The 12,113-nt window shown below is 39.1% G+C and overlaps 1 protein-coding gene across 1 annotated transcript; it reads right to left on the reverse strand.

Annotated features, from left to right (window-relative positions):
- Positions 1-2,136: 2,136 nt before the first annotated feature.
- LOC145455647 (uncharacterized) lies at positions 2,137-8,174 on the reverse strand. The gene is made up of 6 exons (XM_080333631.1): positions 7,944-8,174; positions 6,971-7,104; positions 6,446-6,513; positions 5,645-5,713; positions 5,492-5,575; positions 2,137-2,476 (listed from the first exon to the last, which is right to left on the reverse strand). The coding sequence occupies exons 1-6, from the start codon at positions 8,052-8,054 to the stop codon at positions 2,322-2,324; spliced, it is 621 nt and encodes a 206-aa protein (XP_080189757.1). The 5' UTR covers positions 8,055-8,174; the 3' UTR covers positions 2,137-2,321.
- Positions 8,175-12,113: the final 3,939 nt, after the last annotated feature.

The raw sequence follows: 12,113 nt of genomic DNA on the forward strand, positions 1-12,113 counted from the left end.
ACGGTTACGGAATCAAAAATGAGAAATATTGGCCTAGTGTAAATGACCATAGTAGTCGACAAACACCATGATTACCACAAATGACACCAGGGTTGAGTACATCGTAAATGCCGATAATGCAAGTATTCTCGTTTCGACTAACTTACGCGTAAGTACTACCCTAACTCGATGCGCTTACATGTCTATAATTATAGACAGTCACTAAAATTTGACGTATGTAAGCAAGTAGTGGCGAATCTCGGAAGACGGGCCGCGGGCCACATTATCTTGTAAGACGGAAAACTGTCCGCGGGCCGGACAAAATCGCTTCTCGGGCCGGATCCGGCCCGCGGGCCGTATGTTGCCCGCCCCTGAATCAGGGTGACTTCGTTAATGTTTGCGAACCCTTTTCGATTTGAAGTTGTCAGTCTCATCTAATTAGTGAACAGTCGTTTGAAATAAAAATTTCTGAAGTATTTCCTCTAATTTGTTCCGAAGAAGGGATTGAAACCTCGCTACGAAATTGATTTTCCATCCTTAGATATACATAACCAGAACCACTATTCCAGAATAACTTCAAGATGAGATGCTACATAAAAATGACTAGGCTAGACGTTATATGTTCATTAATAATATGTTTCTTCATCTTGGTGCCATAAATGTTGCGATCACACCAAAAGTATCGTCGGAAGCGTTGCGCGTTAATATTGCATTAGCCCCCATCCAGTATTCCCTCTAATTTTTGACGAGTCTGCGCACACTCACCAACTCACTGCGCAGACCCTTGCACAACATTGTGTAACGACTAAAAAAATGGTCATCTTTTCGGATTTTTTTGTGCGCAACTTAAATTTTCTGTGCGCAGAGACCGTGTCAGCACTGCGCATTTGCGCACGTGCGCAGCTTAGAGGGAACATTGTCGATCTATCTTTTTTGAAATGGATTTTTGGCACTCATCGCTCATATCAAATCGAAGACGCGGACTTTCAAGACACGACCACGTACTTCAAGAAATACAGCTGTAAAATTAGCTTTGAAATAATAAAAGTCGACCCAATTTCGACATAAATAGTATGATGTTATTTTCAAAATAAGTCATTTTGTTGCTGTTTATTACTAGCCTACAGTTCATATTTGCACAAGAGAGATGACGGTTGCACCATAATTGAGCTAAATTTGAACTATAACTTGAGGGGGTCCGCGAGGGTTAGTGACGGCCAAAAGGGGTCCGCAAAGCCAAAAAGGCTGAGAACCACTGGCTTAGAACGAAGCGAAAACTGTGTATGGACTGGGGATATGTGCCATACTCCCTTTCAATGGTTATGAATAGTCCCCTTCGTGAACATATGGCTGCTTAGTTGACTCTATATGCAGTACTCGCTGATCACCTAGAGACGTCAGGTCGATAGCCATTCATCTGCAGAACATGTGAAAATGCGAGTGCTCTGTTATTGACAATCGTGTTCCTCGTATAGACATGAATAAATAGAAAAACTGAACCTGAGTTCACATCTATGTGTAAGTATTTATACTACTATAATTTCATTTTTATTGAAGCAAGAACACACATAAATCCCCAGAACAATGACTTGCATAAATTCACCACGAGAATCAGTATTACAATATCTTCCTGGATAATTACACCTAAGAGAAGAATAAAAGCACACATTTATCATTCATGACCATTATAACCGAACACATTGTAACGCCATTTTGATTAAGGAGGATTTTCACGAAACAATACTTAATTCCATGAAGTGAAAACCCGATAAGACCTTCGTGAGTCGTCTATGTGTCGTGTGAATTAGAGATAAGGGAATTAAATCGTACGATGTTTTGTGCATGTAATCTCTCGTTACTATGATATATATATATGCGTGTAATGCAACGTATAGATATTCAATCCAATTTCATGATTCGGAAGTACTGTTACGTCGTCGTACGTTGATTCAATAAATTTACAAGTCGTGGAGACAGAAACAAAAGAGTTGTCCGTGTGATCTCCGAATACGTGTGCACTAGACAGGCTTCGTGGCACGTCGGCCAACGACCATCCACTGGCGTGGCACGTCGGTCCGTAGGAAGGAAAGAAACACGCAACGAAAGGTAAACGTAACCTTCTGGAGTCAGATTACACAAGTATAACAACAACAAACATTCGCTCTGCGTTATAATCATGGAACTATGAGTATCCAATATACAGTTTCTTCAAATGCGATATATGTATCTGATATTCAATCTAACACGGTCTATTGTTAAAACGTGTTATCATATCGAAGTCGGTGGAATGTATAATGTGTACTGCATTTTTCTTAGACGCAAGCACCAAGAGCGCCATTCTTCTAAAATCGATAATTCTGAAATGTTTGGTACTGTTCACAATAAGACGGAGAGCCGATGGCCAATACTTTGTGTTTCGTCAAGACGCCATAGATCAGATTAAGAAGCTTGCGTCTGACTCGCCGGTGTCTGGTGAAGGCAGCGACGGAAACACGACCTGTCAAAGCAAAGTTTAAAATTAGCGTAATGAAGACGGCAAGAGATGCATTAATAATGTGTAAGTGGTCTCAGATAATCACGCGTATTAAGTCACGCGTTTGAGACGCTTTTCGATACCGAGAAACATCGTGTATTTTGGGCTCATCAACTTACGATGGTGAGATATGCACGGCCACTAATATCGCAATAGCCATTGAAAAGGCTCCATGTCTCTCTGATTATATATCCCCGCAATGTTTGTAATTTAATCATTTAGCTGCGCCGCTGTCGTCGATTTATGGATGACATTGTATAAGCTACTGAACATTCGATACGTGTAATTGAACACATATTTAAGACTAGACACCGCATGCCCCTGACGACATCACATAATGCGAAATTTAGGTTAGGACGAATATTACATTTCTCAGTACAAATTAAACAAGCGACACATTCACCATGTCGTTAACGGTTTGCAAAGACAATTCGAATGACATATCACGACAGTAATGTTACAACACATGAGGTATGGTGAATAGGTGATGTCGATGATTCCCAGGGAATGTCGAAACTCAATTCGATAAGAGGACAGTAGATTACATAACCCTTCGCAGTTATCCACGATAAAAAGCTTGAATTTATGATACGATAAGTGTATTTTGACATTTGGAACTGAAATTGCAAAGTAATTTGCTATATCTTCGAATGGATGCTCGTGTCTGATTGGCGCTATATATATTCCCTTGGCTTTTCGAAGAGAACTTGGTGTAAACTTTGATGCCTATCGAGAAAAGGAGTTGTAGTATACACGTTGCCCATTGACCACGCTATGGCTATTACGTTGTTAGATAACGGCTGCTGCCTACGCAGTCACGGTCACGACTTGGAACAGATTATTCGGGCTTATCCAAATAAAATCAGAAAACAGTCTAAAATGTTTCTGTGAATACCCCGCGTTTTAAGAATCAAAATGGACTTGAATTAATGCCATTGTATAGCCGGAAATCAGTGACAAATGATCGTGTGACTCGTACAACAAACAACAAACAACAAAAGCGTTATTATAAAACGTTGAAACGCTAATCAATATGCATTGTTAGAAATCGAAACAGAACAGGTAAGAATCCCCCAAAGTACAACAGGTGCATATGAGGCTGGACAAATGAGACAGGAGGCCGAATATGTCAAATTAAAGTTAATAGTGTCCGGCTGGATACTGCATGTGTCAAACGCATGATTGGTTGATTAATGATCAATTGATCATATTGTTTTATGCCGATCACCTGATCCTCAGAATTTCTGTTACAAGAATTAAACCAGACTATAGTGTCATATTGGGCAGACACATTCGTCGAATATCCATGTTTACAGAGAGTCAATGTGTTGGATAGTGTAACGGCATTGGAAAATCCAATTATAATTGCTCGGGGAAATGCGTAAAATGTCGTTAATAATTTGGAGCTCGTGCTCGTCAATGCTATTTCAGATAGTCAATTACAGACCAGTAACCCTTTCTTGCGCGACTATGACCAGACCATGGCATGTAACTCTGCAATAGTTCAGCACCTTCTTACGCATCCAGAGTGTGCAAAATCGTATAACGATAACAGATTTTCAATTCTTGCTCGTGGACGTAGTCTGTTCCATTTAAAGGTTCTCGAATCGAATATAATAAAACTCGAGCAACCGATTCTTTGTCGGCAAAAGGACCGACTCTATTCTCTCCGTGTATTTCATTAGTGTTGCGTCTCTGGCTATATATTATAGCTTATTTGTATTGCACTAATTGCATTTTTGCTTAACGCTCTCGTTTTGTGAAATCTCTCGTTGTTGTTGTTATACTATTCTTACGTCACACTACCTATTTCATCTTTACATTCCGAATTGCAATTAGGGCTGGGCAAAATCGAGTACCTGAGTGATTCGATTCTGAATCATGTAATATGCTTCGAGCCGAGTCGAGTAATCGAGTATCACCCATTATGACGTCATACCAGATTGTAAAACGTCAAAGTCCAAATATGTTCCGTTTACGCTACCACAAAAAATGTAATGCCTGTTATCCATCTCATAAATGATACTTTGGTATTTTTCTGATCATACCGATTTCATTCCACTTGGTGACAATGTTGTGGGACAATCATGACTTCGGAAACGTGTTATGTCCAGTAATCTTCGTATCTTTGTACAATATATTACGTATGCTGCGATACCGCCGATCAAGGTTTCAAGGCTTCAACAGTGAAAATTAGAATCGAAACTATAATTCTCGTTGATAAATTAACTTTCAGTCGCGAAAAGCGCATAATGCCAGTACTCGAAAAATCGTCTTATACTACTCGACTCGGATCATTAAAATTAATACTCGATTCAGAATCGAGTACTCGAATCATTATGCCCAGCCCTAATTGCAATCTCCGTATTATACTGACGGCCACTACCGACGAGGGTCAGTTGAAAAGCTTATAGTGAATAAATTGCGAATATGAATTTGTTGTTCGTTGCAATATTCAAATTCTGTACCACAAGGAACCGAATTATGAACCGATATAATATGTTCTTGCCGATACAGCTGAACTTTTCTACCGATATGAAAATTTGAGGTATAATCCAACTAGAACTTCTTATTAGGTATTAGGAAAGGTATTAGGTCGACACCAACAGCCATCTCATATTCGTGATGAAGCGCTCGTCTCGGCCATCGTTGTCTGCTAGTAGTTAGGCCCGACCAGTAATTCAGAGTAATGTATTAAATGTTTATTTAGTTTTATATGTTGTGTGGCCGATTCTTGACACAGCGAAATTATGGGTTTGTCGTAGGTTGCAAATTAGCGTAAGTATTTACCAGAGAGTTATGAACCAGTGGCTTCGATAAATCGTCCAACGTTTGAGTCGGGTTTCTGGAGGTGAGCTTGGTCGGACTCGAACCCGCAATACCTATTGGTCTTGCAGCTATGGAAGGTTACGTTTCAGTATTTGCTACCTCAGGCGATGGTACACTAAGATTTTAGCAGATAGAAATGTTTCTTCTTACCGTCAGGCATACACGTCGCGGTGATAAAATAGTTCTTGTAATTAGTGTAAAACATCACGTTGCCTTTTCTTTCAATCTCGATTTCTACAAAACAATGTGAAAGAAGTTGAAGGAATAATAATGCCACATGGAAATTAATGGCAAGCCGCCCACCTTGACTAAGCATTCTTGCACTGACAGACTTCGGGAACTTCAAAACGGCGATGTGTCTCCAAGTTTCGGCTGATAAACATCAATAAAACAATATGACATGTCATAAATGCGAATCGTGCACGTATAATGGAGTTGTCCATTGAAACCATTAATTTCGCTTGATGGGTAGCGCGTATTTGATTGACGATATCAGCTATTGTTACTCGATGGAAGTTGACGCATGCCAACGCATATCAAGCTGTATAATTGAAAGTTTTGATATTGAATTCAATCCAAATTTTATTACTTATGCTGGCACCATCACGAAAAGTTGCAAATTCCTAAAATAGGAAAATAATTTTACCACACACTAAATTCGCCAACGACATAGTACTGTGTATATGTGTGTTCGCAATGCAACCATGCCTGCACGACAATGCTCAGAGATGCATAAATTAAACAAATCAAAAGTATGTATCAAATGCCGTGTTGTTCAAGAATTTCTCTTCTAAAAGGATTGGTTGATATACGATAACGATGTGTACAAAATATGGATTAGGATTCGTCGTAAATTAACATTAGGAATAGTTTAGCAGGAAATTAACGATGAGTTTGATAATATGTGTCTATTGGTATATTTTGATTTATAGCCATTAACAACAACCCCAAGCCTCGAAGCAATCGAGGAACTGCCTCAACGAGAAAAGAATTCGTTTATTGTTATGAATTCCGACGCAGATAAAGTTTCTACATTAATTTCGGAAAATATGCATGTTTTTCGTTCATAGCTTCATAGGTCACAAATGAATAGCTTTTACTTACTAAATTCCGTGATATGATATTCTCCTCGTGATTTGTGGTTGCCGGATATATAATATAGCCCTCCGAGCCTGCAGCCAAAATATGTACATTCAGAGTGCTGTGCGTTACGAGATGCGAACGTAAGGTATTGTTCGTCATGCGAACCTTTGCATAAACATTGCAAATGCATATGGTATTTTGAGACATTGTAATCATGATTTTGAAAGCCTCAATTGAATTGTCATGTCAATGCACTTTGTCTGCGCTTTCATGTACAATACATGTGCAATGCATTTGCAGTGCATATACCTCTCTCAATCACGACCAACGTTATCAGTTGAAGTCAGAGTCAACTCGAATGTCGACCCTTTGTGGTTAGACCAATGATTTGTGTACGTTTTTTCTTTGCTTGGGCAAAGCTAAGCAGGCTTAGGGGTTAGGGTTGATAGCTCATATCCATACCACCCGGGTACGATTCCACTTTGGAAATTCAGGTACATCCTGTTTAGCCAACCATTTCAGAGTAATTGCAAAGCATGCACTCACTTGTTTTGATATTCTATCGTGAAGTTTTGATTGCTGCCCTCTCCTTCGCCGTGGATTAAAACATCAGAACAGTGTAGCATATCTTGGATAGGGTCGTGGGTATGCATCGCCCATTTCCAAGGACCTTTTTTGAGCTATAAAGAACACAGTTACGATTTATAAACTGATAGTTACATAAACATATATGTCAAGGAAGTTTATGTGTCATTGTTCAATCAATTAGGCACCGTGGACTTCAATTTGTAGTTTTATCGTCGTTCCGAAAGAATTCATGCTCCGACAAATTCATTAATGATATTTCCACTAATGGGATCCACTTCTCCACTAATATTTATTTCGAGACCAGTTAAGTTGTGATTGTAAATGCAGTCGGTTTGCCTACCCATGAGAATAATCACAATCATAATGGTAACACACCGATAAGATATACATCCAGACTTGAACCGGTAAAACTGTTGGCCCTCAGGCCAAATCAGGTCAGTGCTAATTGTTAATGAAGCTTCCAGTCAATCCCCGATGATGTCAGATACCTATCTGCAGTGCCTACGTTTCTACTGTCATCGACACTATTTTTCGCGTATGCGCAAAGGCATTGAAGAGCTTCTTGGAGGTGCATAACTCCACCAAACAACTGTGTAGTATATTCATATTGAAATAAACCGAATATGGTCGGCTTACAATCGACAGGGTTAATTGTCATCAGCTATTAGAGAATTGGAAATATACTATTTAAATGTATACTGAAGTTCTGTACCTCCAAGAAGCTCTTCAAAAACGATTGTTGATATACAATATTCTTTCCAATTCTGCAATACAGTTGCTGACGAATACCTATGACGAGTGTCAGCCGAAGATATTGAGGTTTATTTTAATATGAATATACTAATAAAAGGCATTAAAGTTTCAGCATCAAATCATTACAATCGTTGGTGTGTTTACCGCTCTATGAACTCATTGTGTAAAAGTATCTTACCCTTCTCCAGTCGACTTCCTTGTCAGGTGGCAAGAACGTGCACATGTTGAAGACACACTGAGACCCACTAATGAAAACAGCCAAGACGACAAGAATGCACAACCTATCCATTTCGATGTTTGAGAATCAGCGTCCTTTCGTAATCTTTCAGAATGTGTAAAATGTCTGCAGACTGCAAGCTATTTATACATAACCATACGCAATAGTTTCTGCCTATCTCTGTTGTTACCGAGAAAAAAAATCAATGCCAACCACCGATAAGGTTGCGACCTTGTAGCGCATTCCGGGTAATGTGCTCAGTCATTGTAGCTAATGCGAGACACATAGAGAAGCATGATCATCTTCTGTAAATATTATAAAATGTAACATTTTTTAATCTTTGAATGAAATAGTCTAATGCAATTTTTTAATTAAGTTGTGACGTATCTGTAACAACAGTTTGTATGCTGTAGTATTCTAATAAAAGTAAAATTTCATTCATAAATTACTGATTTGTTCCAAGAATTTTATTGCTCAAAGACTTTGCAAAAATCGATTTAGTCCTTGAAATTGTATACATGGCTTATCTCAAATATTTCGTCTCAGGAAATTGTATTACGCGGGAAATAAAATTGTCACCAGGCAAGTAAATGCTAATTATCAAAACTTAATTCTCGGATATCCCCGATAGTAATGCAACATTGACCAAGATGTTTTCCTTGATGGGGAAGACTCCAGTGACCTAAATAAACTTTGGATCTTTGGCGAACGTCACCGCTTTTTAAATGACCTGACAGTGTCAACACAAACAGCCAACTCATATTCGTGATGACGCGTTCTAATCGGCCATCATTCTCTGTCGGGAATTAGGCGCGTCCAGTAATCCACAGTAATGTATTAGATGTGTCGTTAGTTTTATATGTATGTGTGGTGCCTATACCTCGTGTACAGCCTTCTTTATAATCAGTCATGTTAACAATATACATTGATTCGCGTTGGTATCTCAATCCCTGCTGCATAACCATGGACATCAAACCACGCTACTCGAGTGCGCCATACGCCAAACGTGTGTAGTGAATTGTTGCAATAGCATATGCGTTGCAGATGGCCAATGACAATGGATACTGAAATTAATTTCCGTGATGATACCATTTAGATCTCTACACGTTGATTTGCAAGTCATTTCCGTGTGATATAAACATTCTAGGAAACAGTAACGGTTGATTTAATGCTCAGTGCGCCAACAGCATTATAGCCTACCTCTATTACAGTAACAATCGAACTGTTGGTGATTTATAGGAGGACTTAATAGCCTTTAAATGAAGTTGAATAATATTACCCTGATTGTTTCCAAATGAATGATCGATGCAGACTGTTTGAATATGTACATTTGGTCTGCACGTTCGGTTCACTTTCATGTTTGGTATGCGAACCTTGATAATTCAGAGGCATAGTCAACACTGTGAAAATATATATGAAATATCAGAATTTTACAATAATCTGAAAATCAATTTTAACTTTTCATCACTCGCTGTCCGAAGTGATAAAACTAAAGAGAAAAGTAAAATAATCCTCTGCACCTGGAAAATTTGTAGGGATTCTAGAAAAGTCCGCTTAAAATAACATGCAATTCCGATTAATTAAGCAACTGGCGCTGACAAACTTGTATGTAATGCAATTAAATTTAAAAAAAAACGCTAAGCAAGGTCAGTTGTACCAGCAACGACAAGCATATTTACTCAGTTACAAATAGAAGTAGCAATTTCGAGGCCATGTCAAACCTTCTTCAAGTGGAAGAAGGAAATGAAGGTATGGAAAGTAGCCACGTAAGTAGTTTCCTAACGTAGATGTCACCGAGAGGTCGCATACTTTTAACGGTTGAACGAAATCTGAGGGAGTGTTTTCGCGACTGACGCAAATAGGTGCAGTATTAATCAGATATCGTGATACAGGGATTATTTTAGCCAGTTGTTCTGAAGATCCCACTCATAATAGTGATGCAAGCATATCCCAAAACTATACCGTGTACTTTACAAAATGCGAAGGACAAAATGTAACTAGTTTTGAGTAGAGGTGAACGCTGTCTGAAAACACATCCACTCCAATAAGGAGTGCAATTTGCAGAGCCGACATGAGTACTCCTAAAATGTAGAACTACTTAATTACCCCTGCCAATATACAGATTCGAAATTAAATAACCTCAATCATGGACACCACGTATAAATGCCGAAGCTGAAGCATTATTATTTATCACGACTCGAGATCTCAAATCCTAGGCATCGTGACTGAGACGAACTGGAAAGATTGGTCTGAAGGTATATTTCTAACGTAAATGCAGAATGTCTTCGGAAATACAACTAGGGATGGTGTAATCGTGAGGTTCACGTTCGCGTTCTGTGTGTAAACCTCGGAAATTTAGAGGTTCACGTTAACAAACGAACCTTGGTAGGTTCTGCACTGTGAACCATTTTCATATATTACAATTCTCACTTCATTATAACATCTATGGTTGAAATTTATTGCATTTCAACTGCGGGCCACTCTATGAATGACGTAAAAAAATCAACACTAAACGAGCATGCACCTTGACAATCTCAAAAATGTTACCTGCTTTGTTGCAAAGGTTTGCTCGAAATATCTAGCTTTCCGCTTGTGAGGGTTTAGTGACTCTCTGCTGTGAGATTGACCCAAAATCACACAACATCAAGAGCGAAATCCACTACATGTAGGTAGTCAGCGAATGATGCTTATTCATATTCAACCAATCAATCAAATTAATATCATTGTCTGATGTAAAAAAATCTAGCAGGCGTAAGGGGCCAATCGTGATTTCATATTTTTATTGAATCATGAAAAGCAAATCTGTGCGATTGGGGTGTATTGGCTACTGCTGCATAACTTGTTAAAGTAATATCGGTAGTAAGTACAGAAACCCGTTTTACACTCTGCTCAATATCAACGTAGCAATACTCACATGCCGAATACATTGTCCGGTCTTGCCTAGACCGTTAAGGCGTAAGCTTACATACCCTTGCAACTCCTCGTCGAAATTGTCGGCAAAGCGACGGAGGATATTGATTTTATGGGATTATCGTATCATTTGATTGCCCCAGTTGATGCATTTGGCGACGTTAAAAACGTCTGTATGTACTTCAGCTTTGTGGCATTATGTGGCTCGAGTTGTCGCTAGGTATCGTGTGTGTACATTAATATTGGCTATAACTTTAGGGTTGGACTTACCACGTGTCGTCATGAGGTTCACGTTCGCGTTCACACGAAACCTTTCAAAAAGGTTCGCGTTCACACGAACCTGAACCTTTCAGAGGTTCACACCATCCCTAAATAAAACCCTCTTAGCATCTGTCGGTATGATTTACATCATTGGGTCTCAACCGCTTGTCCGTGGCAAGTTTCCCACCGATCCGCCGAACAAAGTAGATTTTTATACATCAATTCCAAAATGCAAGAAGCTGCACGCTCTTCCTTTAGGCAGACAAAAATAACATCGAATTTTAATTTGATCTAGAACGGATTTTCCAGCTAGGCGTCGTAAAAGAGACTTCATGCTGTACCTTGGGCGTTCGTCGCAATTATGCAAGTGTTGCAAGCAACTGTTTAACAGTATAGCCTATAACTCGTTTCGGACAAGTAACATGTGAAATCTTCGGAGACTCTTAAATGAGTGTCGCATGATGGCAGTATGATGGCAGTATGATAAAGGATAAGGGAAACAGCAAAGTCGCATTTCTTTCAAACGATACCGAACAATCACTATGAAGTTAGCTGTCTTCCAACAGCACTTCGCAAACTTCGCCTCGCAGAAAATTCAATAGAATCACTTGCAGATATCTAATATCAAAAAGGCAGCATTAAATGAAGTTTCCAATATTAATTACATTGAATTGCATACATATATTGTTATTAAATTTAGGGTTAACTTTGATTTTCACATTGTTCACCGGCCCGCAACATTTGTTCTGAAGTTTTTCCAGTCCGCGAGATTAAAAATGCTGAGAATCACTGACTATACATCCTTTCATCTTCCAGGCTGATACAGAACCCCTTCATATGCTATCCAAGCTACAGTACGGTGGTTGACGAAATCATTTGTCGGATACCTGAAACTTGACATTGAACGTGAAGGCCTTTCTGAACGATGCGTGAGACATCCCGTTTTGGGGATTATAATGG

This window comes from Botryllus schlosseri, chromosome 14, assembly GCF_051294905.1.
Source record: "Botryllus schlosseri isolate E-star chromosome 14, Bs_hap1, whole genome shotgun sequence".
Classification (NCBI taxonomy): domain Eukaryota; kingdom Metazoa; phylum Chordata; class Ascidiacea; order Stolidobranchia; family Styelidae; genus Botryllus; species Botryllus schlosseri.